General features: G+C 36.8%; 1 protein-coding gene across 2 annotated transcripts in view; it reads left to right on the top strand.

Annotated features, from left to right (window-relative positions):
* TTBK2 (tau tubulin kinase 2) overlaps positions 1 to 27,672 on the top strand; it is a 134,251-nt gene that overhangs the window by 90,567 nt on the left and 16,012 nt on the right. For both annotated transcript variants that reach the window (XM_090270487.1, XM_090270488.1), the window contains 4 exons: positions 12,603 to 12,760; positions 20,031 to 20,247; positions 23,290 to 23,501; positions 25,498 to 26,086. In XM_090270487.1, coding sequence (XP_090126613.1) covers positions 12,603 to 12,760; positions 20,031 to 20,247; positions 23,290 to 23,501; positions 25,498 to 26,086 — 1,176 coding nt within the window. The remainder of the gene's footprint in view (positions 1 to 12,602; positions 12,761 to 20,030; positions 20,248 to 23,289; positions 23,502 to 25,497; positions 26,087 to 27,672) is intronic.

The raw sequence follows: 27,672 nt of genomic DNA, 5'->3' as shown, positions 1-27,672 counted from the left end.
CAAAATTTGTCTAGCAGTATAAAAGTTTAGCATAGCAAAAACTTTTTGATCACATTCTCCACGTAGTTATGTCTACAATATTAAGAATACTATCATTTTCATTAGCTAGGCTTGAAACTTCAACCTATAATTAAGTTTAAATTAACACATTATTGTTCTCAATTTTTTTAGTTTTATATTCTCTCAGAGGCTTGCTTGTCTGTGTTTCTGTCACATAATAACAAAACAAAGTACAGCGGTGCCTCAGTGCTCATCGTTAATTCATTCTGGAACTTGTGACGAGTGCCGAAACCAATGAGTACCAAGCAAGCGATGAGTGATGAAGCATTTTCTCTTGCAGGGTGGCGCTGTGACTCATACAAGTTCTAGCACGTATGCTGAGTCCTGAGCAAGCACCGAGTACTGAAACATTTTTTTTCTCGTCAAAATGCAACAAGTACAGGGTTTGACCGTATAGTGATTTTCCTGTTTTTGGAGGAGAGAGAGCAGGCATACCATTTTCTTTGTTTCACAAATTCTATAAATAATCTGGTTCTTTCTTGCTCTTTGATCTTTCATAAGCAGTGAGTGAGAGCAGGGCCAGGTGGATGGGAGAAGGATAATTGGAAAAAAGATGGTGTGACTGTGTGTTCTGATGCCTATTATTTTGGCATCAGGTTCCAAAAAGGGCTGAGCTTTGTAGCTTCTGTCTCATGCTTTCCTCACAGAGGCCTGCTGTGGTCTTCATTTTGAGTAAAATTACCCTACTCTACTATGGATCTGAATGCTCTTGTGAATGGAATTTCTGAATTTGAGTTTATGTAATTACTGTTTTTTCAAAATTTTAAATTCTTCATTGGACAACCATTATAGTTAAAAACAACAATACCAAACATCCTCCAGCAACAAGCAAAAATATACAGTATTAAGTGTGAGTGCTTCCTTAGCTACATCAAAGGGCAAGTAATAGTTCTCCAACTTTGCATATTCTGAGCCAAGACCAAAGTGAATATATTTTATAATCAAAGTGTTAAATGATGCTGTTCTACAAAGCCACTTTCACTATGAGTGTCTATATTTTGTAAATTTTTAAAAAATCATAGTTTCTTGCTAGAGAAAATTATCTTAAGTTGTACACGGCTAATTCCTCATCCAGTAGCCTGCTGCTGCTCCCTCTGACAGCAGGTGTAGACCTAGAGAGAAGAGCTGTTTTGTTCTCTACCAGGAATCTTTTATGCATGTCCCAATTAGAATAAAGGCTCACATTTGCTTTTGGAAAATGTTATGGCCTTTTGGGAAGTTACATCCAACAAGTTTATAAATAAATATAGGATGTGTCAAAAGTAGGTGTACAGTTGTCTGTATGGAAAATAATACAATAATTAATGGATAATAATACAAGAATACACTCTGTTACATACAACTGTACACCTACTTTTGCCCCACTCTGTACTGTTATATGCCATGTACTATAAATATTATTTTCTGTCTGTTAAACTAACGGTGACAATATTAGAATTATATTCAAAATTAAAGCATACCTTATTATAATATTGTTTTTATTATTAGATTCTGAGAGAGCATAACAACCATAGAACAAAAAAGTGCTGGGCCATGAATCTCCTTAGGTGATAGAATTGCATAAATCTCTACAAACACACACACACACACACACACACAGGAGTACATATAAAACTGATAAAATTTAATAAGCTCTATGGATTGTACCAATGTTATTTTCCTGGTTTTGATACTGTTCTTATTTAAGTTACCATTGGGGCAAACTGGGTGAAGGGCACTTTTGTATAAAGTACTTTACACTTTACTATGAATCTTTAATTACAGTTAACCCTTGAACAACATGGGTTTGACCTCTGTAGGTCCACTTATAAGTGGTTAGGAATCCGCATACACAGAGGGCCAACTTGAGTTATACATGTGTTTTCGACTATGTGAGTGGTCAGTACCCCTAACCCTGAGTTGTTGAAGGGTTTACTGTATTTCAAATTAAAAGTAAAAAAGGGGTAGGCTAACAATTTCATAAATGTATATAGTGATTTTGAAAGTGTGGCTACCATATAATTTAAATAAATTCTTTTAAGGTGTTTTAAGAAAGAAAACATCTCTGAGGATTGCCTAGGAAAATCTTTATCAACCTTAACTTCCACCACAGGACTCCACCTGTAGGTGTCACTGTTAATGGAAAACTAATATAACAGCATCAGATTGCATAAAGAAGAGCCCTTGATACCTTTACAGATTATTGCCACACGCAGCAATGTCACAATAACCTCATGTTATGGAGACTTAGTAGCCTGGGAAAACTAGTGGTTCTAGAATGAGCCATTTCTGACTCATTCAAAAAGGCCCAGGCTCTTTCCAGTGTGCCATCTGTTTTTCTTGGAGAGGTGGCCACAAATACACAAGGTACTGTGAAGTAAATCCTAACATGACTGGTTAAAAATACCATGAGAGAACTAAAAAATTATATGAAGAATTATCTGAAATTATTGCTGTCATTTAATAGCATCAAATGATTCTGACATAAGAACACAAAAAGTATCTTTATTGGAGTGTTCAGATTATGTTAAGCATTGTTTAGCAAGTTAAGAAGGCTAATGAAACCCATAAATATACATACCATTGGTGAACCTGAAACTAAAATGTGTATATCTACCAGTTCATACATTACCACAAAATTGCTAAAACCAGAAAATATGATAGAGAGGAAATCCAAAGCTAACCTCTCTTGCTTTGGGGGACTTAAAGCTTTTTTATATATGGGCTTCTTGTGAAGCAAACAAATTAAGAGTTTGAGCTAGAGACTAAAAAGGAGGAACCTCCCATAAAATAGAAGGTCAGGGAAGGTCTTTTTCTAAAGGTGCCATTTAAGCCAAGCCCTAAAAATTGAGACTGTATTGGCCACATGAAGAGCAAAAATAAAAGGAAAAATGTTAAGCAAAAGAAGAATAATGTGTAGAGGCTCTGATTCAAGAAAGGAATGAAAAGAAGATGAGTGACTGGGACATAGTAACTGAGGGGAGAGAGTGCTTTGAGGTGAAATTGGAAAGAAAGTCAGAGACTAGATGATGTAGGGCCTTGTAGTCCTAGGTAAAGAATTTGGGCTTTATTCTGTGTAGCAGGAAGCCTTGGAAGTCTAACAAGCAGGAGCATTGTGATCTAATTTGTATTTTAAGAGATTATTTTTATGGTCGTCTGCATTCAAATGAGGCAAAGGAGAATTAAAGACTATTTAGGGAGATACTGAAGAAGGCTGAGCTGTGCCTCGGAAAAAAAGAAATATAATTGAAAATTAATGTCAACATTACAGAGATTTATTTTTTGGTCACAAAGCAGTGTAGTTACTGGGCAGTTCTCTCTGAGGCAACTCTCATGTGGTAACTTGAACACTCAGGCTCCATCCATATTTTGACACTGCTGTCTAAAATATATATCCTTTACAGTCATCAGGCAGGGGAAGAGTGGATATCAATGATTGATTAGAGATTTTCTGATCAGGCATATACCCCTGTGACCAGAACCCATTGACATTGGCTCAATTCTGATTGCAGGGGAGGCTGAGAGATAGAGTCTTCCCTTGTGGGCAGAAACAGTGATGATCTTGGATATAATCAGTAGAAATAGAGAGGTGGTTGAATTATTGCTCTGCTACCCTTTAATTTCAGAGAAGGAAAACTCTTGATTCCAAAAAACCTCCGCTGCCTTGCGGCATACCTCTTCAGGGGAAAGGCTAAGGGAGTAAACCCCGACAGAAAATCCGGAGCCGGAGTCCCTAAGGCGGTTTGACGTTGTAGTCAACACCGGCAACTCCTGCGGCGCACCTGAACCCAAGCTGTATTGACTCCGTCTTTCCCTTGGACCCTTCAGCTGCGAAGAGAGGGGGGGTCTGCTGCATGGGCAACAGCAGACCCTCCATATCACCCTGCCCAGGCTCTGTAGCTTCAGCGTCATCACAAGATGTCGATTCAATACGGGAGGAGACAGATACCATGTCACTCCCGAGTCGGACTGCACAGCCATTCTCGGCGGTGCAGATAGACTCTTGAGAAGCTACACCATCGTCTCTCGAGACGGACGGCTGCCGACCCTTTAATTTTCTCCTTTCATTTCCCATTGTACTTATGTGATTCAGCTGTATTGGACCCTTGATACAGTCAAATGGGAATACAGCCCTTCTTCCAGTATGCCCTGCATGGAATGTCTGCATTTCATAAACCTGCTTATCTTGTGAAATTGAAAGCTTTGAGCCAGGGCCTTATACATTTGTTTCAGTTTCCTCAAGAAATTAACACAGTAATATTGGCATTTAATAAAAGTTTGTCAAATTGAATTCAATCTGTTTAATCTGATTGTTGCTTCTATTGAATGCATACTCTCTGAAGACAAAGACTATTTGTTCACCTTTACATTCCTAGCACCCAGCACAGTATACATTCAGTGTGTGTCTGAATAAATGAATGGGTACTTGATATAACTATAGAACAAGTGGAGTCACAGAACCTCCCTGTCTACTTGACTCACTTGAGTTCATCTCTGTGTAGGAGATAGAACATTTTCAGCATATCTATGTTTTTGCCTGCCTTTGCCTCAGTTGGCCATGCCCTAAGGATGAGGATGATGGTGGTTCTGCTATTCCCTTAGTCTTTCTTTCTTTGATGGCAGCCCAGTCATCTAGAATCAGGCTACATTGAGAGTGATTCTAATATTTAAAAGAATAGTAATTTGGGGCGAGGTATAATATAACCTCCAAATGCAAGCAGCTTACTTCATTCACATTCATTTGAAGAAACAGAAATCTATTCCAATGCTGGAGGCAAAACTATCTAGGTTGCACCTAGTGCAACTACTGTTCTGTCCTTTATGGGCATTATAGCAGACTTTCAAGGATAATTTCAACTGTATGCTGTTAATTGCCTTGCCTGCCAACTAGCTATAAGTCTTCTATACTGGAAATTGTACTGCACTTAAAGGTCCTGTTTCATTTGTTGTTTGGCCATACACCATTTGCATGACTTTTCTTGTCTGTGAAATGGTAAAAATACCTACCCCACAATGTTGTTGAGATGTTAATAATTATGGGGATGTTTTGTAAATTGTAAAGCATTATGTAAACATAAGTGGTATTACATGTACCTCAGTGACACTGAATTTGCTTATAATTATCTCACTTTTCTTCATTCTTGTGTTCTACTCCATGTTACTTCTGTGTTAAAGAACTTCTGTTTTCTTTATGCTGCTTTGTCCTGTTAAGGCAAAAAGGACACATTGCTTACCCTTTCAATGGACCTGATTAGGAGGCATTGAGAAGCTTAGCACAATGCCAGTTTACCTTGTGTACTGGCAGCACATTAAAGAGAAGGCATTGGTATCAGACAGCACTGTTGACAGCTACCTCCCATTGCCTCAGGTCTCAGTTCTCCACTGTACCTTTATATAAGTGGTGAAAGCAGCTAAAACTCTGGGCTTCTTCGCTCATTCTCTTTATTTGATCTCATTTTCTGGTTCTGTTCTCCAGATGGCGGGTGCAATGCAATTTTTTTTCTCCTCTACCACTGCTGCTAAAAAGCCCTGGTGGAGGAGAGAAATCTAGAACATGTGCATTTCTTTCCCTCTAATGCATCTACTTATCACTGAAGTGAGTAGTTTATCTTGCAGTAAATAATCTGTCTTTGAATCAGCCAAGCCAGCATTGCCATTGCAGTCTGCCAGTAAGTGCTTTATTGATCCATTAATTTACCATTTATTAACTGAGAATTCAGGTATCAGGATTCTTAGTGAGTCCTCAGTATCACATTACAAATAATTCTTGTTTTTGCAAAGACTGGACTTAGTCTGCATTCTCTTTGAAAGGATAAACTGGGATTTCATGGGGAAGTAAATATCATAAAGCTATTGATTGCTTTTGTGCTAAAGATTAGAGAAGGGAAGGTGTTTTCCTTAAGGCACTATGTCTGTGTCAGATGACTGGTTGCTATAAAGAATAAGGATATTTCAGGTGATGAGAGCTAGCACCAGGCATTTCTGTGGAGTACACATGCTTATGTATAAAATTAATTTATTTAATTGTATTTTTGATAGTTTTTTCTCATTATTAAAAGTAATACAGTCTTATAAAAATTTGGACATTACAGAAAAGTAAAAAATCCAAATTATTAAAATTTTATCACTCAGACATATAGTACCTGATTTTTATGTTCTTTTTATATTTGTGTCTTGAATAATTTGCTTTAGAAAAAATCTTATTGTATATCCCATTAGGATTGGGATTAAGAAAACAGACTACCTCTTACTCATAAATACAAGTAGCAGGGAAATTGACACAGATAATCTACAACAGTAGCTAAATAAAAAGTAATATGCATTGTTGCCTGTCCAGGCCTTCCTCAGGTCTTTCCTCCTCTTTTTTCCCTTTCCCCCCGAAGTCTTCTTCCCCAACCTACTCCTTTTTATATTTTCATTCAAGGAAGATTCACCTTCTTCATGATGTTATGCTTCCAGAGTTTCTCACACTATTTCACCTATCTCTCCTATGTCAGCAAGATATGAGCATGTTTCTCAAGAGGTCTGGGAACAGTCTTCAAGTATCAGCCATAAATTCAAAATTTCTTTGCATTCTCCTGATTTATCTTGAACGTTCATATGAATTTTGCTTTCTAACCTTGTGTTTATTGTCTTATAAAATATGTTAAATGTCTTAACCTCTGAGTAATTTTCTTGAGAAATCTGTGCCATATTTATCAGGTGAATTTAAACCCTCTCTGGCATGTGGTTGCATCCCCTGGGAGTAGCTATTACCCTAATTTGAGAAACTTGAATTCTTTAAATGAGTTTGTATTTCTAAAAGTATATTATTAAATAAAAGAAGTAAATGAGTCAAATGTATACTAGATTTCCAGTGATCCTGAGTGGAGAGATGTGGGACATGCCTTCTTAGAGGCAAAGTGTCAATCATCTGGAAAGTTTTTTCAGATTTTGCTCTGCCATCTTTTCAGTTTGAGAATTACTGCCACAGTAAGCTTGTTCTGATTAGAAAGTGCTTTGTTTTTCAATTATATTGGGGTAAAAAAAAAAGATGAGGACACACACACACACATATATACATACATATACATACATACATATATATATATATGTAATTTATAAGGTGACTAATTTAATTGTTCTCTGATCTCTTTGAATGAGTTATACATGGGAGGGTTTTTTTTTTTTTTTTTTTATTATTTATGTTAGCCAGAGGTGATAAGATTAATACATCCCTCCTCCTCTGAAAGAGTCCTTGACTTGTTCTCTTTTCACATGTCAAAGATTAGAATTTAGAGCCACCTTGGTCCTGAATGAGAAAATTATTTTCCTACATTAGAAATCCTTTTTTTAAAAAAAACTTCTATTGTTGACACAATTACAGATGTCCTCATTCCCTCTCCCCTCCAACCTTTGCCCATCTCTGCCCAGCCCCCACCTTCCCTTCCTCCTGGCCACCACACTATTGTCTGTGGATTATGCATATATGTTCTTGGGCTAATCCCTTTGCCTTTTTCCATCCAGTTTATTTTGTTCATTAGATTATACATATAAGTGAGATCATATGGTGTTTGTCTTTCTTTGGTGTATTTCACCTAGCATAATAATCTCCAGGTCCATCCATGCTGTTGCAAAAGGTAAGATTTCCTTCTTTTTTATGGCTGTGTAGTATTCCATTTGTAAATGCACCACAGCTTTTTTTTTTAAATTTTCTGTAAAGTTTATTTATTTATTTATTTGTTTGTTTTTGGTTTTTCAATTACAGTTGTCCCATTTTTCCCCCATTTCTCTCCCCCACCCATACCACAGCTTTTTTATCTACTCATCTACTGATGGGCACTTACACTATTTCCACATTTTGGCTATTGTAAATAATGTTGCTATGAACATAGGAGTACGTACATTCTTTCAAATTGGTGTTTCGGGATACTATAATCCCAGCAGTAGAATCTCTGGGTCAAAAGGCAGTTCCATTTTTAATTTTTTGAGGAAACTCCATACTGTTTTCCACCGTGGCTGCACCAGCCTACATTCCCACCAACAGTGTGCACTAGGGTTCCCTTTTTTCCATGTTCTAGCAAGCACTTGTTGTTTATTGATATATTAATGAGGCCTTTCTGACAGGTGTGAGGTGATATCTCATTGTGGTTTCAATTTGTATCTCTCTGATTGCTGGTAACGTTGTGCATCTTTTCATGTCTATGGGACATCTGTATGTGCCGTGTCGCACTGGATCATGGTGAAGTCCAAGTTTTAACACAGTTCTTTCTGCCTGTCCTGAGTTCCCAAAGTCCAGGCTTTGGAGTCCACTGAATTCAGCACAATTAAAGCAGCAGCAGCAGGCCAGTTTTCTTACTAGCCTAGGCTGCATGGCCTCCCTTTCCTTCTTTCAGACTGCATGGTTCTCCTCTGCCTTTCAAAGCTGAGTGGTTCTCTCGTTGCAAATGGCTGCTGCCTTATTTTTAAATCACTGACTGTGGCACCATTTATTAAGAGACTGTCTTTACTCCATTGTAAGCTCTTGCCTCCTTTGTCAAATATTAATTGACCATGGGTTGATTTCTGGCCTCTCTGTTCTGTTCCATTGATCTATATGCCTGTTCTTATGCTAGTACCAGGCTGTTTTGATTACAATGGCCTAGTAATATAGTTTGATACCAGGTATTATGATTCCTCCTACTTTGTTCTTTCTCTAGATTGCTAAGGGTGCTTGGGGTCTTTTTTGGTCTCTTGTATAAATTTTTGGAATATTTGTTCTAGATCTATGAAATATGCCATTAGTATTTTAATAGGAATTACATTGAATCTATGGATTGCTTTGGGTAGTATGGACATTTTAATGATGTTAATTCTTCTAGTCCATGAATATGGTATACGATTCCCCTTAACTTGTATCTTCCACAATTTCTTTCTTCAGTGTCCTATAGTTTTCTGAGTATAGGTCTTCTACCTCCCCGGTTAAACTTATTTCTAGGTATTTTATTGTATTTTTTTTTGTTGCAATAGTAAATGGGGTTTTTCGGGGATTTTTTTTTAGTTTTCTTTCTGATAGCTTATTATTGGTGTATATAAATGCCACCGATTTCTGAATATTAAGTTTGTATCCTGCTATTAATATTTTGCCAAATTTGTTTATTAGATGTAGTAGCTTTTTGGTGGAGTCTTACGGTCTTTTTTTTTTTTTTTTATGTACAATGTCATGTCATCTGTGAATAATTACAGTTTTACTTCCTCCTTTCTAATTTTGATGCCTTTTATTTCTTCTTCTTATCTGATTGCTGTAGCTAGGACTTTCAGAAATTCTTTGTTCTTTAAAGTCTGCAGAGCTGTATTTGATACGACCATTTAATGCCTCCGTACTTTTAGCTTTCCTTCTTTTTCTTTGTTCTGTGCCTTCTAGCCTTCTGTCTCCTGCTGCTGGTCTTTAGTATCACTGTCTTAGTGATATTAAGGCCCATTGGCATATACTACATTCATATTTAAGGCCCAATGGCATAGGCTATATTTTCTAAGGCATATAATACTATGATAAGTATCAGAAAATAATTCCATGATAAAAGGACATCTGGCATAAAAACTGTTTAGGATTATCCCTATTGCAGCCAGGTTCATGCAGAGCATTTAGCAGTAGTGGTCTAAGTACTCACACAGCAGAGCAGTTGTGGCCTCATGGATAGGAACTCCCACCTTTCAGGAAGCATACGTCTCGCTCTGTGAGAACCTATGAGAACCTTGATTTCCAGGGTCGGGAGAGAGGTCAAAAATCTGCCACTTCAGTTCCTATATGCTGAGTCTCAATCTATCTTCCTTCTTCTTTCTGTTTTCTACAGCCCTTACCTCTGACAATTTGGGGAATCTAAGCTATAACATAGGTAAATTATCAACAAAAATATGACCAAAGTAAAAGTTATCAGGTTTAATAACTATGTCTTTTCCAATTCCTTTTATGTTTTTAGTTTCTTTTTGTACATTTATTATTTTTTTCTTTGGGACTAAATTAAAGTTAAGGTTATATGAATCTTTCAATAAATATTATTACAAATAAGCATTTATTCTTGAAATGTTTTTAAAGTAAGTAAAGGTTCTGTGCCCACGATTCTGACATGGGTTGTTTTGGCTTGTTTTTCCACACCACCAAGCAATTCTCTGATGTCAGTTGGGTATCTTACAATTCAATTCAATTCTGACACTATCTACCCAGAGATAGATTCCACAGGTTAATGACCCAGCCCTATAAGACTGTCTTCCACTTCAGATGCCAGTTGCAAGTTCTGGTTGTCACCGGCCTTCTGATTGCCTTATAAGTCAGAGGTTTCCACAACCCCCTTCTTGGGTTCAATTAATTTGCTATAACAGTTCTAGGACTAAGGAAACCAAATATATCACTAGATTACTGGTTTATTACTCAGGAACACCAATGGACAAGATGCATAAGGAAAGGTATGGGGAAAGGGTGCAGAGCCTCCATGCCCTCTCTGAGGCACCACTCTGTCAGCACCACCACATGTTGAACCAATCTAGAAGCTCTCAGAACCCTGTCATTTTGGGGTTTTGTAGAGGCTTCATTACATAGGCATGATGATCAAATCGTTGACCATTAGTCATTGATTCAACCTCTAGCCCTCTCTTCCCTTCTGTGGAGGCCAGAGAGGTGAGACTGAAAGTTTCAACCCTCTAATCACATGGTGGGTTCTTCTGGTGACCAGCTTTCATCTTTCAGTGCTTTCCAAAAGTCAGCTCATTAACATATAGACCCAGTTGTGTAGGAAGGGGGCTTATTATGCATAATAAGACACTGATTTCACCTTTATGGCTCTGAATTGGTTTCAGGAACTGAGGACCAGACCAAATATTAGAACAAAAGTTTTTCTCATTGCTCTTATCTCTCAGGAAATTCCAATGGCTTTGGGACCTGAAAGCCAGGAACTGTGGACAAAGATCAGATATATATGAGGAATATATTTTGATCACCCAAATGACCATATACATATATGTTATAGATAACAATATTATGCTCAAATGTAATAAGGCATTGTGTTAGATATAATAATGAGCAAGATCAGACATATACTGACCTGTTGGAGCTTACTGTGTGGGTGAAAGAGAGAGAGAGAGAAATCAATTAAATAATCAGAAATAGTAATAAACTTACCATTGACAGCATTTGACCCTTTTCTTGTTGAGATTGTTCATTTAGTATCTAGAACACCACACACTTGGTTTTCCTACCTTACTGGTCACTCCCTGGTTTCTATTGCTGAGTTCTTTTCTTCTTTTCCTTTAAATGTTGGAGTGCCCTGGGCCTTGGCCCCTGGGCCTCTTTGCTACCTACTTCCCTCAGGTTATATCATTCAGTCCTGTGGCTTTAAATACTACCTATTAATATCTATATGCTGATGACCATCAGCTTGTATCTGTATTCCTTATTCCTCCCCAAACTCCATAAAATTTTCAGTATCTTAATCCTCAGACTCATTGCTTTTCATCTCAGTAAATGGCATCATTTACCCAGTGGCTCAGTACAGAAATGTAAATTATGCTTTATTCTTTTTGTTTACTTTCATAGTTTTCACCTAATCCATCAGCAAGTTTTGCTGACTGTACACATTGTATCCACATCTTACCACTTTTTATCACCTCCACTGTTACCATGCTGGTTCTGCTTCTGTAACCTCCTAACCGATCTCTGTTCCTAGCACCCTCATCCCCACCCTTGTTTATGGCATCTGTTCTCCACTTAATAGGCAGAGTAATCTTTTTAAAGCCTAAAACAGACTTTTACAAATTCCTTCAATGAGGAAGTGCTGATTTCAAGTCTGGGTTGGGAAATGTACATGATAAATCTCTGAGGATAGGATAACCGAGTAAGAGAAATGGTGAGGAGAGAAAGAGGCCCTAATCATGAAATTGAAAATGGTACATACTGTCAAAAACAGTAAAGGAAGGTCTTTATGAGATCTTTCTTGTCACATAAGACGTATAAAAGCAAAAATAACTGAATTTATATAAAATCAAATAATAGAACAGATATCTTTTTGATAATTGTGTGTATATACACACATACACATACACACACAGTTTAAGAATTTTTCAATCTCACAAAAATTGGAAAAAGGCATAATGAACTTCTGTATACCCCATTAACCTAGACATACCAGCTATTAACACTGGTCACTTATTTAAGTTGAACCGTATAAAAATGCCCCTTTTGACAAATAAATAAATAAATAAAAGCTCATATAGATGGTTGAAACTGAATACACACATATACATACAACACACATTTTTTGTTGCTAAACCATCTGAAAGTTGGTTTTATATATAATACTTCATCATTCATCTTCTAAGAACAAAGAAAGACATTCTACTACGTCACTACAAACCAGTGCCTCAACTAAGAAAATTAATATTAATTCAATATCATCATCCACATATAGTCCTTATTTGAATTCCCCTCTTTGTATCATCAGGTTTTTAACAAATCTACAAAACTAGTTTCTTAGACTGGGGCGCTTTCTCTTAAAGAATAAAGTGACTTTGTTTACTGTTGACTTACTCTAGTTTTTTCCTTTGTGGTTTAGCTTCTTACATCCGTGTTTGACAACAGCATCAAAACCTTTGGAGTAATTGAGAGCGACCCTTTTGACTGGGAGAAGACTGGAACTGATGGCTCCCTAACCACCACCACTACTTCTACCACCCCTCAGTTGCATACCCGCTTGACCCCGGCGGCTATCGGGTATGTCCTCAGCAGCCCTTTTAGCAGTCTTTCCTAGATGCATTATCTTAGCAAATAATTTTTCATTCAGAATCCCTCAGATGACCAAATGCTAAGCTACAGGTGAAAGCCTATGGATTTTCTTGAATTAACATTGCTCTTATATATGCCTTTGTTCAGGTTTACTTTTCTTAGAAAGTGTGTATAGATCATACTGTCAAATGAGAGCTCAGAGCTGTGTGACTTGTTGATGTCCGATTTACAGTGGGTTTTCCCATCTTCAAGATGAGGAGGAACATTTGTTGCATTTATGTACTTCTAAAGAATATATGGGACCCCGGACAGAATGAGCTACAATTATATATAATTATACTGTGCTTAAGTTTAGTGGGAACAAAACATGTAGCTTGTTTCTCATTAGAGAGTGATTTAATTTTCAGTGTATTAGGAACAGGTTATGGTGTAGTTCTATCTTGGGTTTTTGTTTTGTTTCCTCTACATGCCTAAATAGTTGCTTCTGAGAGGCAGATGGGTTTTTTCTTTTCTTTTTTTTTTTTTTTTTTTTTAACCTACTCTGGTTACTTTAAACTGTTTGGCTTAAAAAAAGTAAATAGAAAAAAATTCTCACACAATGTGAGCTAATTGAGACATTTTATCACTAATCCATTGCTTTGATTTTTATATTGAAGGATGGGAACACTAGAGTTTACTGATCAGAAAAGCTTACATGGACTCATATAACTGAACACGTTATCCTTGATTAGCTAGTCTTGAGAGTTCTTAAATGTGAGACCCTGACTAGCTACATCGGAATCACCACAGATATTTGTTTTAAAATATCTATTCATAGGACCTACCCCAGACCTACTGAATCAGAATCTAGAGATGTGGCACAGAAGTTCATACATATCAGATGTTTCTCATGCTTTTCTGAGTTTGGGACCCCTGTCCACCTCATTTTATGAATGAGGAAATAATCCTGACACTGAGTGAATCATCCAACTTTAGATAAATATTAGTTACAGAGCTTGAGCTATCTAGAAATTTTGATTCTTGTTTTAGTGCCTTTGTCCTCCTTGTCTTTTAATTGTTGTTAGAAATAAATAAGCTCCAGCTTGCAAAAATGAAGTGGTAGGACTTCAAGATAGCTGAAGTCAATGAAGAGAGTGTAAGTTCCCATCTTCCAATGTTTTCTCCTAAAATAAGACAGAATAACACAAAAGGAAAAATAAAACTACACCAAAACCATGTCCTTGGCATAATTTGAAGACCAAGGATGACCAAACTTCAAAATAGCTAAGTAAAAAAGAGAAAAAGCAGAACATCAAGTCCTTGAGTGGTATCTCTTATGGTCCTTCCTTACCCAACCCTGCTACAAGGCTTAATAAAAGCAGATCAGTAAAAACTGTGGGAAAGAGGAGAATTAGCAATGGGACTTAAAGTTGATCTAAAACCAACACCAGAAGGACTACATCCATCCCAAGAAGAAAAATACTAAAAAATGTCCAAGTAGATCAGATCATAAACCAAAGGGAAATACAAATAAGTATGATTCAAAACACATAGCTTCTGGGGAAGAAAATGACAAAAAGAAAGGAGAAGTGCCCTTTATCAGTTGAGTTGTGAAGGACAAAATGTGTATTAATTTTGGTTCAATCAGGAAAGAGAAACTACCTAGTAATTTGAACAAGGAAAGATGATACAAAGCATCAACCTGTAACACGGAATTGGAGTAATTGGGGATTGACTAGTAAGAAGTAGAGATAACTGTAAAAAATACAGGAATAGCAAATTTAAAGTACAGCTGCTACTCCTAGGGCTGGGATTAAGCATCCAAACAAAGAGCTCCCCAAGCCGGGATCCCAGGGCTGAGACACTGACCTTGTTGAAGAGTATATGTCCATCCCTCGTTGGATGGCAGAGAAGTTGCTCTCATGCCACACGGGTAAGATTTGCTGAAAATCTGCCCTGTGGGCAGAGAAAGCTATTTACTTGGGGGTGCCCCCGCAGACACACACTCTACAAAATGTCTGGGTAGTGGGATTGCTGTTGTCTGTGTGAGACAGGCTGTGAAGATGCTGTGATGCAGCAGGGGTCCTGCATTGGGAAAGCCACACATGCTGGAGGAGCTTGCCAAGCTATTCACTGGAATACTGAGCAGAGCACTTTTCTCCTGCAGTTTCTTCCCAGTGCTCTCCACTGACAAAGCTTCCGTGCCAGCTGGCAGAGGGAAATACATAAGGGCTCAGATCCACTTTCATAGAACAGGCAAAATGATTTTAAAGTTCCATAAAGTATTGCAGTAAAAAAATCAGAAAAGAAAACGTAATACATATTGACTATGGAAATTTCCTCTCAGAAAAACAACCATGAAGAACAAACAAAACCAACAACAACAAAAAAGACAACTGTAAAACTAAATCCAAAATGGAATTAAATATGCTTATTTATCTGAATATGTGGATAACAACCATAAATCAGATATTTAAAAACTAAGAATAGAAATAGGAATTCCCACCCCCACCCCAGAATGGGTGAAAAAGGTGGAAGGGATTAATAAATTTCCAGTTATGCAAAATAGTCATGGGAATGTGAAGCACAGCACAGGGAATAAGTCAGTAATACTATAATAACTGTATGGTGTCAGATGAGTAACAGAATCATTTGTAGGGTATGTAAATGTCTAATCACTATGTTGTATACCTGAAAGTAATATAATTATATGTCAACCATAATTGAAAAATGAATTTAAAAACATTTTTTAAAAGAAAGAAATAGACCACAAATTGGGAGGGAGGGGTAGGGAGAGAAAAAGAAAAAGGGGAACAAGGGAAGAAATGAAATGAGAATTGATTGAAGTCAGTAAAGAAATGGGAGAAAAAGATACCTCAGAATTGAATAAATTAGAGTGCATGAAGGAGAGTGGACTCAAATGAATAATAAAGGACATTGAATAAAATCAGGGAAAAAGCCTCAAGAGAAAAAAAAAAGAAATTATTTAGAAGGACTAGAGAAAAGTCATTGCAGATGGGAGGCTGACAGAGGACTAGAATTCCTATTGTTAGAGTTCCTGAAGAAGAAAAGCAAAACAACGCCCATTAAAACTGAGAAACTCATTAGCGAAAGGTTAAATAAGAAAACAGGAACTAAGAGCATTCCATAGGGGACTGTCAGAATAAAAAGGCAAACCTTCACCATAAGAAATGATAAATTAAAGTGCAAATATAACAAAATACACATAGTTAAAAAATACTATGACAGAGTTGAGGTAAAATATATTAGTTATAACAATAAATATACATAGATTTACCTCTTCTAAAGAAAAATATTTTCAGTTTGGTTTCCATAGCTGTATATGCTAATACAAGAGAAGTGTGTTAGAAAGGGGTGGAAAAAGATATACCAGGAAAAAATGGAAACAGTAAGAAGAGAATGATCCTGATGTCAGACAATGTAGAATTCAAGACCATGACCAAAAAACATTAAAAGTTGTAAAGATGAACAGGTACTTTTTAATGCTAAGCGTCAAAGTTCACAAGTGGGACATAGTATTTATTCATATTTAGTCCCCAGAATTACTACAGTGACCTTTAGGTGAGGCACTTGAGCTAAGTGTCAAAGTTCACAAGTGGGACATAGTATTTATTTATATTTAGTCCTTAGAATTACAAGTGACCTTTAGGAAGCAACAACTATAGGAGATTCAAGGAGGCATAGAAACACACTAGTAACTGTAGATTTTAATACACAAATAACTCTGTTCAAGATGGATCAAGTGAACAGAGAACAAGAAATAGACATACAACTTGATCAATAAGGTAGATTTTATGCATATTTTTCAAATTACACCCTGATGATAGAAATTGCAACCATCTGCTCAAGTGCCTCAGGAACATTCACAAAAGTGATCAGTTATTAAGCCCTGGCAGGTAGCTCACTTGGTTAGAGTGTTGTCCCAATATGCCAAGGTTATGGGTTCAATCCCTGGTAAGGGCACATACAAGAATGGACCGAAGAACGCATAAATAAGTGGAACAACAAATTGACATTTCTCTTTCTCTCCTCTCTCTCCCTGCCTCCCCAAAATCAATAAATTAAAAAATTCAAGTTATTAAGTCATCTAGAAAATTTATGAGTTCCCTAATAAAGCAGAAATGTTACACTATCTGATCACACTGCAGCAGAACTAGAAATTACTAACAAAAAATATCAACAGCCCTTACACCTAAAAACCTCCTATTAAACTACTTACTCTTGGATGAAAGGGAAAATACAACCTGGAATTAGAGGGAAAATAATGATAATTAATATACTACCTCTGTGGGATATATATTAATTATCTATGGGATATATTTAAAGCAAAGATCAGAGGAAAATTGATGATATTAAACAAGGCAGTACATAATGTTGATGTGTCTTACTACTGATAATATTAATGTTGATAATTTGGTTAAGGTCTCCGTACCCAGATTTCTCCATTGTAAAGTTACTATTTTTCTCTTTTTAAGTAGTATCTTGTGGGAAGATACTTTGAAACTATTCATGATATTTTTCATGAAGATTTTTCTTGATATTTTTGCCTACCAATTTATCCATCTGTGAATCTTGCCTGCAAGGTATTAGGCCCACACTGCTTGGCACACAGGCGTTGTCCCAGTGAGCATGAAGAGCATGTAGAGGCCAAGGCTGGTCAGAAGGCTGAGTAGGAACTTACTGACTGGGCGTTTAACTTGGTCTTGTTCTCCCTGACTGGCCCCTAGCATGGTATTTATAAGTTGAAGTGCCTTTGAAAAGGCAGACTGAGAATTGTATATGATACATATTAGCCCACAGCTTAAAGATTACATGGAATTTAAACTAGCTGAACTGGAAAAAAAAAACGTATTAGGTCCACAAGCCTATCATTTTCTGTCTGGCCCTTTAAGAAAAGTTTGCTGACCTCTGAATTCTCTCTTTGTAAATGATATGGGAGAATAACTGGAAAGCCTTAGAGAATCAGTGTTTAAAAAAATGATAATGTATGTCCTACCACTCTGAATTTTTAGTAGGAGAAAGTAAATTCAGTGGAAGGTAGGAGGTTGCTTTAGGTCAAGAGTCAGCAAATTGTATCTGTAAAAGTCCAGATAAATATTTATGGGCTCTGCTGTCTCTGTCTCCATTATCGCTGCTATTGTAGTGCTAAAGTAGCCATACATGGAAATGATTGTGACTGTGTGCCATAACACTATGTTAACAAAAAATGGGTGAGTAGGCCAGATTTGGCTCACTAGTTTGCCAGCCCCTGACTTAGATTATGAGGAGGGGAATATGAAAAGGATGCCCATTCTTACTACTTTTCTAGTTCTCCCATACACCTCCTTACTTTTTCCCCTAATCTGCTTCTATAATTTATATCTTGCCTGCGAACACAGACCACGCGCTGAAATATTCCCATGTATACTTTCTCACTCATTCTTATTCCTTAACATAATTTATCTGGAAAGGAATTCTTTCTGTATCTCGAAGTCCAGATTTGAGTCAGAGTTTTAGAAGAAACTAATATAAGGAGTAAAAATGGGGGAATAAATGCAGAGAAGAACCTGAGTTATGTGGAAGACAACATGTGTGCTGAAGATGGAAGAGTTCATTGAAACATAAGAGATACAAGGGAAACTAAGAGTAGAAATAGAAGCAGTTTCATAGGTGGAGGTGTGGTTTGTCTCCTGAGCAGTGGAAGAAGAAAATGCCAAAGAATTGGGGTAGTTGTAATGAAGCAGAGTAGTAGCTAGGTGTAAGGAAAAAAGGATTTGGAAGGACACTGGGTGATTAAAATGGGGGGAAATGTGGGCCTGGTTTTCTGAAGCTAGATAAATTGGGCTTTTGAATATTTACTGTTTTGGCAGTCCGTCTCTTCAGGAATAGAGGGAATTCTTTCAATAAACATTTGGACTACCATGTAACACATGTACGTTAGTGTCCATTGTAATTCCTTGTATCAATAAATAAATTATATTGAACTTATGCCTGAAAAATCTTTTAATAGCCAATTTACTTCAGAAATTTACTTTTATAATAAGTCTTTTCATCTGAACTATTTTAGGCCAAACTACCTTTTAAAGATATTCTTATAAGGCACTACTTTACAAGGCTATAATTATTTTTTTCCTCCAGGCCATGGCCAGTGCTTTTCTAGATTATTTGCCTCTAAGCTATTGATAAAGAGGTTCATCTTCTAGCATTGACCTTGGTGGGGAGAGGTGGTAGTGAAGGTCATCAAATCAGGTGAAACAAGTCCCTGAGAATGACTGATATTTGTCCTCACAGCATGACATGTTCATGACACCTGAGCCCAGGTGTAACTATTACTCTTAGAGTGGCTCACTGAAAAGATGCCTGTTTTAGCACTTACAATAATTGTGTCAGTATAATCTACTGAGGACTGGTTTTTCTACCTTTAAACATTCCAAGATCACTTCTAACAAAAGGTTTTATTGTGTGCTAAATATTGTGTTCAGTCAGCAGTATTCAAAAAAAATTGAGTATAGTGTAGGGTTATGGGATGTTAGTCCTGGCAGGGGCCTGATCACTTAGTGAGTGATAACAGAACTAGTAAAGCTCTTTATGGACCAGAAGTTTAAGGGAGAGATGACCAACCATGTAAATAGGACATGAAGTTACTTTGAAAGAAGTATATAGACAATGTGCCAATTTATATTTTCTGTATTGTTCTGGCCAGTTTATGCAGAATGTATAAACTGTGCAATTGCAAATTTTCTAGTTTCCTTTAGAAGACAATAATTTTATTTCTCTTCTTTATGTCCTCTAGGGCCTTACAGGCATAGGTACTTAGTAAAGTCTGTAAATGAAAAACCAAATGCACATTTTGCACTATTAAAAATAAAGTTTATGATACCTGCTTATATCATTGATACTTAAAATTTTCCTGTTTATAGTTTTTGTTATTCTCTTAAGAAAATGGGTAAAGAACAGAAAATACAAAAATTGACAAAGACTTGTTGGACATTAGACCAAATGTTTCTAACTTTTCAAGTAATTGTTAAATTAGTGAGTTATTATATTAGAATTTTTATTTTTAAAGCAGTTTGAAAATTCTGTGGATCAAAATGTAGAAGTTTTATTTTGTAGAATTATCATGGCCTATTTCCAAGGTTTTTTGTTTTGTTTTGTTTTGTTCTATTAATGATGTATAGACTTAATTGTTTAATTCCAGAAACAAAATGTAAGAGAGTCTCACAGTAATTTTTGATTCTGGTGTTTTAAGTTCTACCTTTTCTTCACCTCTCATTTTTAGAATTGCCAATGCCACTCCTATCCCAGGGGACTTGCTTAGAGAAAATACAGATGAGGTGTTTCCAGATGAACAGCTTAGTGATGGGGAGAATGGCATCCCTGTTGGAATGTCACCAGATAAACTGCCTGGATCTCTGGGACACCCTCGTCCCCAGGAGAAGGATGTCTGGGAAGAGATGGATGCCAACAGGAACAAGATAAAGCTTGGGATTTGTAAGGTGTGTGTTTCTTGCATAGTAAGTAATAACGGTCTGATGTGCTTATTATTTCTCTCCTATTGCTTTAGCAAAGTATATTCAGTCTCAATTTTAAATGAGAAGTAGACAGAACATTATATTGCTAGTTATTTCTATATTTGTAATTGCAATATTTTAGTTAATTTTGTCCATGGCATTGAAGTATGGATGCCGAACATTAATCTTCATCTTGTATTTTGTGGACAAGATAAAGGTATTTTATAAAATAACCAGACATTGAGATGAAAAGAAGAGATTTCTATAGAACAGAAGTTAATAGTTTTTTCTAAATAATGTGACAGGACCCTGGGCTCCTCCTTTGGTGTGAATGAATGGAGCTCTGAGTACACATTCGGAAAACTATCTCAAATGGAAGTGGGGAGGTGAGCGTTGGAAGTGGGTAGCATCAACCAAACTGTTTATAAGTTGACAAAGTGGATGTTGAACAAATAACATGATTTTTTCTCCATTGCAAGCAGGTTAACCTGTAAGTATGGGGAGAGATATAGATTTCTGAATTAAATGGTTAATTTTTAGTAATCTTGGGGAAGATTCTCCCTAAAATTCTTTCTGATCTTACTGTTCCTTATCATTTCCATTTTCATTAAAGATCAGATGAAGTTAAGTGGTATGGAGGGACAAGAAATTAGAAATCAGTTAGTTTTTGGTGCTTCCTATGTTTTTATAAAGATTTAGATGCAAAGGAGGTCAAGTTTATAGGTGAGTAAAATCAGACTGGGCTCATACTTGTTAACATAATTGATAGAAAGTTGGCTAATCATGCTTTATGAACAGGAAATATATCTTGAAAAGAATCAGTTCTGAGGAACTTGACCTATCTTTGGACAATATATACTACATTATTAAACTATATTATTTAAAAAGTCAATTTTATATACTTTCAGCCATGGGAGTCATGTGCAAAAACATTCTCTGCACAGATGTGATAAGGTGCACTTATAAAGCACGATTTGGAGAAATAGTAATCAGGACTAAGTAATGAAAAAGTTGTCAGGAAGTCAGTGTCATATTTTTGCAATGTTAGCTTTGGATGTCTTTATGGTGCCAGGAGCAAACTGCACTTATGGTAAAAACAAACAAATAAACCTCTAGTTGTGAGAGAGTGAAATAGCCCTTGGCATAAATCTTGATTATTTAGTTTTCTTTCACCCATTATCACTGTGTAACCTCTATTAATTCTTCTATTTTTTTAATTTCTTCGTTTTTAAAAAAGTACTCAGATTATTAGTGTTGTTCATTCATACAAGTAATGTTTACATGATTTTAAAAAAATGTTTACCATTTTCTTGCATTTTTTGAAGCCCTGGACTCATCTTTTTTCCTGAAATATTTCCTTTAGTAGTTTTTTTAGTTGAAGTCTTTTGGTAGAGGACTCTTTTCAGTTTTTACTTAGTAGTAAATTATTTATTTCAGCCTCATTCTTTGAAGATAGTTTATGGTAGATTCAAAGTTTTTGATAGTTATTTTTCCTCTTGCTTCATCTATTGGTGTCAGAAGGGATCAGCTGGGTGGGGGGAGCAATGGGGGTAAAATGGGACAACTGTAATTGAAAAACCAAAAATAAAAAATAAAATTAAAATTAAAAAAAATAAATAAAAATAAAAATAAAAATATAAAAAGAAATCTGTTATTCTAATTTTATTTTCTTTGTAGCAGATCATTCTACCTGTCCTCCTTCCCCAACTACTTTTTAGCTTTTCTTGTCTTTGGTGTTCTGCATTTTATCTATAGTATGTCTAGGCATGTATTTCTTTTGTTTATCTTCCTTAGAATATCTTATGTTTTCTGAATCTTTGATTCATTTTTTTTCTCAGTTCTAGGATATATACAGCTATTCTCTAGCTAAATATTGACACCTTTTTATTCTTTCTGTTCTCTCTTTCTGTGATTCGAATTAAACACATATTATGCCTTTTTATTCTATCTGTCATGCCTCTTAATATCTTTTTTCATCTTTTTCTTACCTTGCTATGCTTCATTCTAGGTAATTTTTCTATGCCTTCTAATACACTAATTAATAACTTTGGCCTTTATGGCTAATTTGTTCAACTTGTTAATTGAATATTTAATATTAAATTCATCAGTTAGTTCTAGATAATCCTTTGTTGATTTTTGTGATAATGGCCTTCATTTATTTAAACATTTTATGCAAAGCTGTTCTATATTCTATGTTCGAGCAAGTTTGATAGCTGAAGCTTTGGGGAACTTTAATTTAAAAAAATTATGACTTCTGCTGACTCTCGTCATGGTAGCATGTTTCTCATGTGTTTGACTGCCTTAAATGTTTTACTCTTTAATTAATAATTGGTGGGAGTTCTATAGACCTAAATTGGATAGTGGAGAAACCTTCCTTCAGAAAAGATTGCCTTTTGCTTCTGCTGGTAGCCAAAGTATTCCCAGTTTTTAAGACCAGTTGGACATCTTCTTGAGGGTCTTTACTCAGAAAAGCTGTCCCGACTTCCCTCTCTCATCCCACTGCTGGTGGAAGTCTTAATTTCCCTGGTAATTGCACTGTTGTAGGCATCTGTGCAATTAGGCAGTCCCTGCGCTCTGCACTGCCTCCTGCTCAGCAGCCTCCTGGTCTGCACAGCTTCTTCTTGTTTGTTTTTTAGAGAAGGAATGCAGCAGGGAGTGTTGAGGCTTGACAGCTCTCCTACCACTTGTCTCAAAGAGAATGTCCTTTCCAAATATTAGTTTAGTGGATGGGGTCCTGGAAGCTTCTAGTTAGACATAATATGAAAAGCAAAGGTTGTTCGACAATTTTAGACTGTTTATCTTTGTACCAAAAATATAAAACTAAAATAATTCTGAAACTGCATTAATAAATAAAACTCACTTAATAAAGGGTTAATAGACAAGTGTGTAATGACCTAAACTAGCCAAAATATCCTGATCATCTGAGAACACACCCCAATCATTTGCTTATATTTTATTGAAAGACTCCAATGATTGCTACCATGTAACTGAAATGTTTTTCATGGTTTTCTTTCATATTTTGTCTAGGCTGCTACTGAAGAGGAGAATAGCCATGGTCAAGCAAACGGTATTCTGAATGCTCCAAGCCTTGGTTCACCGATTCGTGTCCGCTCAGAAATTACGCAGCCAGACAGAGATGTTCCTTTGATGCGAAAATTACGTTCTATCCACAGTTTTGAGCTGGAGAAGCGCCTGATGCTGGAGTCAAAGCCAGATGCTGACAAGTTTCTTGAGACCTGGTATAAAACAACATTTCCTCTTTTTTTTAAAGCTACTAAGATATTATTTTTATTATTTTAAAGTTTTATTTATTTCTAATATGTAAAGTCTTTCAAGTAAGACATTCTTGCACTTTCGTAGCACTGATTTGATTAAGCTCTCATCTTCATCTATGTTTTTAATTATCATTCTGATTTTTGATGTGAATTGTCTCCTAATATTGTTATAAGTTCTATAACATGGCCTTTGGCTTTGGAAGCTGAGCAGTGGGAGCCAGTAACTTCATAATACTAGGTATAAGTCAAATAAACACTTTGAAGTGATTTTCTTTAGAAGGTGATTGCTTTTATATGGAATGGAGAAGAGGCAGTATAAAGTTGGAGAAGGTATTAAGCAGGAAAGAGGGAAGTACATGAAGGAGGGAAAAAGTAATTTATATACAAGGGGCAGGCATTTAAGTTCATTTTAATGAAGGCTTTTTATGAATAAGTGCTGTAGGAAAAATAGACATGAATAAGTTTATCATTCTACCTAGAAAGGAAAGACAGAACTTTAGAGAGCTCACAATCTACTCTTGAGAAAAGGAAAGGTGGAAATTAGAGAGCTCTACACTGGTAATAATTGTTTGCAGTTCATGGTTACAACGGTTACCCTCAAATTTTGATAACAGAAGACAAGATGAAACTTTTAAAATAACTTGGGATGTATTTATGAATTATAGAAGGCTTCAATAATGTTAAGACCCAAGTGATTTTAATAATAGTCACACTCATCAATGTACATCCCTGGTGGCTACTATTGGCAGTATAATATTAGGTTTAAAGGACTGCATTTGACATAGTAGTTACTATGTCCAAAGACAACTCAGCCACTCTGGCCTAGTCCAATCTGGCTTCCATTTTAAACAGTCCTTCATATATGTGCATTCTTCCTCACATGTTAATCATTCGATCTCACAGTTATATGATGTAAGCTTGTGTCTACATGTTGATATAATCAAAAGGATAGACTAGGGTTGGGGCAGTATTTAACCATTTTGAGCTGTGGCTATTATTGGGAATAAATATAAAGGTACAATAGGGGTAAAGCTTAGTTTGGTAAAGAATTAGTCTTAACAAAAGAATGGAACTTTTTAAAAAGAGAGTCCATGCTAAGGGAAGAGCTGAGAGGTAAGACAGAGTTGAGAACAGAAGTAAGTAATCTAAGAAAATGAACTCAAGCTAGAACCTAGAATGAATAGGGAATTGAAGGACCTCATTACAAACTTGAAAGGAAAAAGTGTATTGCTTAAACTACTTCCCTACAAATGAGATCAGTTCTCGGAAGCCTGTGCAGCCAGTTACCACCAGTATGTTGCTTGCCCCTCAAACAGCAGAGAGATTTGTATATACAATGTCAACTGCCTCTTAATCCAACAAAACAAAATATATCCTGAAGCTTCCTCTACACCACCCTTACCACCCCCACCATCATATATGGGGTCCTGGGTGCTTGGTGGGCTGGGTGTGGTTGAGCAGGTACAGCACCTTCACTGCTTCAAAGCCCTGCCTTTGGAGGAGTGTAATTGAATGAGTATACATTTACATACATCTCTAGAGACAAAGAAATGCAGAAAGTATTTTCCTTATGTACAGTAGCTCATTTATTTCCTTTTGTAGGGCTTCTGATGAGGCAAAAGCCCCTTGAGTAAGTTGTCCTCAGTCCCTCAGAGAGAGCAGAGAACAGAGGGCAGTGTGATTGAATTGGCAAAGCAAAGATGAAGTAGGTCATAAAAGCCAATCCAATTAGGCTTCTCTCCTGCCCTGTAGCAGGAGAGACATCTTTCCCTCATGGGTTCCCTTTTCCAAAACAGGATTATGACAAGTGGAGAAGAGCATTATCAAGCTGTGAAAGTTTCCTTATGTTTTATTCATATTTTTTCTCTGATTTGTGTTAGGAATATTCTGTATAGAACTTACAGGGTATGTGTAAATATTACCCCTGGACAATTGAGTAACTTCTCTCTGTTTTCTTAAGCCTGGAGAAAATGCAGAAAGATTCCAGTGCAGAAAAGGAAACTGTTCCTCCTGCTCTGCTTCATAAGCCTTGTGTTCCTGCTGGGGGCCGTACTGACCACATCTGGAACTATGATGAAGAATATCTTCCAGATGCTTCTAAGCCTGCCTCTGCCAACACCCCTGAGCAGGCAGATGGTGGTGGCAGCAATGGATTTATAGCTGTTAACTTGAGTTCTTGTAAGCAGGAAGTTGATTCCAAAGAATGGGTAATTGTGGACAAGGAGCAGGACCTTCGGGATTTTAGGACAAATGAGGCTTTAGGCCATAAAGCAACGGGGAGCCCTTCTGATGAGGAGCCTGAAGTACTTCAAGTCCTCGAGGAATCACCTCAAGATGAAAAGCTCCAACGGAGTCCTTGGGCAGAACATGTTCATTTAAAGAAGGAAACCTCAGGTGTGATCTTAGCACTTTCTGGGGAGTGTCCTGCCACTGCTACTTTAGAACAGTATACAGATAGGCTAGAGCTCCAGGCTGGAGCTGCTGGTCAGTTTATTGCAGCGACACCCACAAGTCCAATGGAGGCACAAGCAGAAGGACCCCTTACAGCGGTAAGAGAACTGTCCCTGTCATTTATCTCTGTTACCTACTCAAGGTGTTATTAAAAAAGGGATAACAGTTGATCAACTAAGTTTCTTCATCCGAGGCCTAAGTAGGCAAGTGGGTATAGGGAGTGATGTCTGGACTAGTCAGTTTTCCAATATGAAATTTCTCAAAAACTGAGGTTTCCTGTCACAGTATCAACTGAATACACGAAGTGTGGTTGTAACCTAATTTCAGAGTAACATTTATAATTAGACCATAAGAACTATCTATTTATGGGTGTATATAGAATGATTTTTTAAAAAGCTTGTGATTCTAGATATCTTGTATATTTACGTTAGAAATATGGTGAAGAAGGTTTATATTTAGCCATTCATGGTTTGTACTATATACCATTGCTAAGTCTAATCCTTTTTTCCTTTCTCTTTTGTAACCTCCACCTAGATTCTTATATTTTACATTCCTCTTAAGCAGTAGTTTTATAGCTTTGCTGTATTTTGTTTAAAATACAGTGTCCCAGGCTAACTTCCAGAACTTCTGCTTCAGTAGGTCTGGGATAGAGCAAGTCCAGGAATGTGCATTTTAACATGCAGTTGAAGGCAGTTGTGATACTACAGGTCTTCGGCAAAAGAATGTTTTGAGGACACTGCTGTTTACTCTCATTTTGGGCATCTCTCTGGAGACTCCTGTTATACTGTTGTTTTCAGTCAAGCAGTGCTGTCCCTGTGACCATGTGAGTAGCAGGAGCTCCAGAAAACCCAGGTGTGGAGGCAGTAAGGAACTGTACACAAATCTTAGGCACCAGCAGATACATCTGTCCTTACATGGGGGAAATACCAGGTTTTCTTAAATTCCACCATCATCTCCTGGCTGCTGTGGTTCAGTGGATTGAGCATTGGCCTGTGAACCAAGCGTCGCTGGTTCGATTCCCAGTCAGGGCACATGACTAGGTTGCACGTCAGGTCCCCAGTTTGGGGCATGTGAGAGGCAACCACACAGTGATGTTTCTCTCCCTCTCTTTCTCCTTTCCCCTTGCTCTATAAATAAATAAACAAACAAACAAATAAAAGTTCTTACAAGAAAAAAAAAGTTCCACCATCATCTAGCAACCCTCTCTTTCTACTAACCAGAAATAACATAGTTCCCCAGGCCGAAATGTTTGTTTATTAGAACACAATTCCTCATGCAGGTGTAAAACAGTGAGAAAAGGCAACAGAATTTGATTTTGTGAATAGCTTTGTACAAATTTACCTGCCCTACAAAATAGGAAAATAAATGTCTGCCTCTTCCTTTTAATCAGCTAGTTAATCTCTCCTCCTTCTGCTAGCCAAGGAAATAGCTGGGGCTGAAATCTAGCCAAACTTTGCTAATCAAACTGTGCTTCTTTGTGCGGGGCTATTTCCTCTTTGAAGAGCATTCTTTTCCAAACTGTACAAAGGTACCCTGTGGGTCCTCTCACCTCTCTCCCTTCCCTGTATCCCTGTTTCCACCCCACCTTTCCTCTTCCATTCATTGCTTCTTTCCACCTTCCCAGATTCAGTTTCTTCTTTTCTTTCACTCTAGATGCTACATACTGTTGTTCAAGTATTTTTCC

The sequence above is a fragment of the Furipterus horrens genome, unplaced genomic scaffold (assembly GCF_987537825.1).
Source record: "Furipterus horrens unplaced genomic scaffold, mFurHor1.1.pri manual_scaffold_3, whole genome shotgun sequence".
Taxonomy (NCBI): Eukaryota; Metazoa; Chordata; class Mammalia; order Chiroptera; family Furipteridae; genus Furipterus; species Furipterus horrens.
The sequence above is the reverse complement of the archived record's forward strand: the minus strand, read 5'-3'. Positions and strand labels throughout refer to the sequence as shown.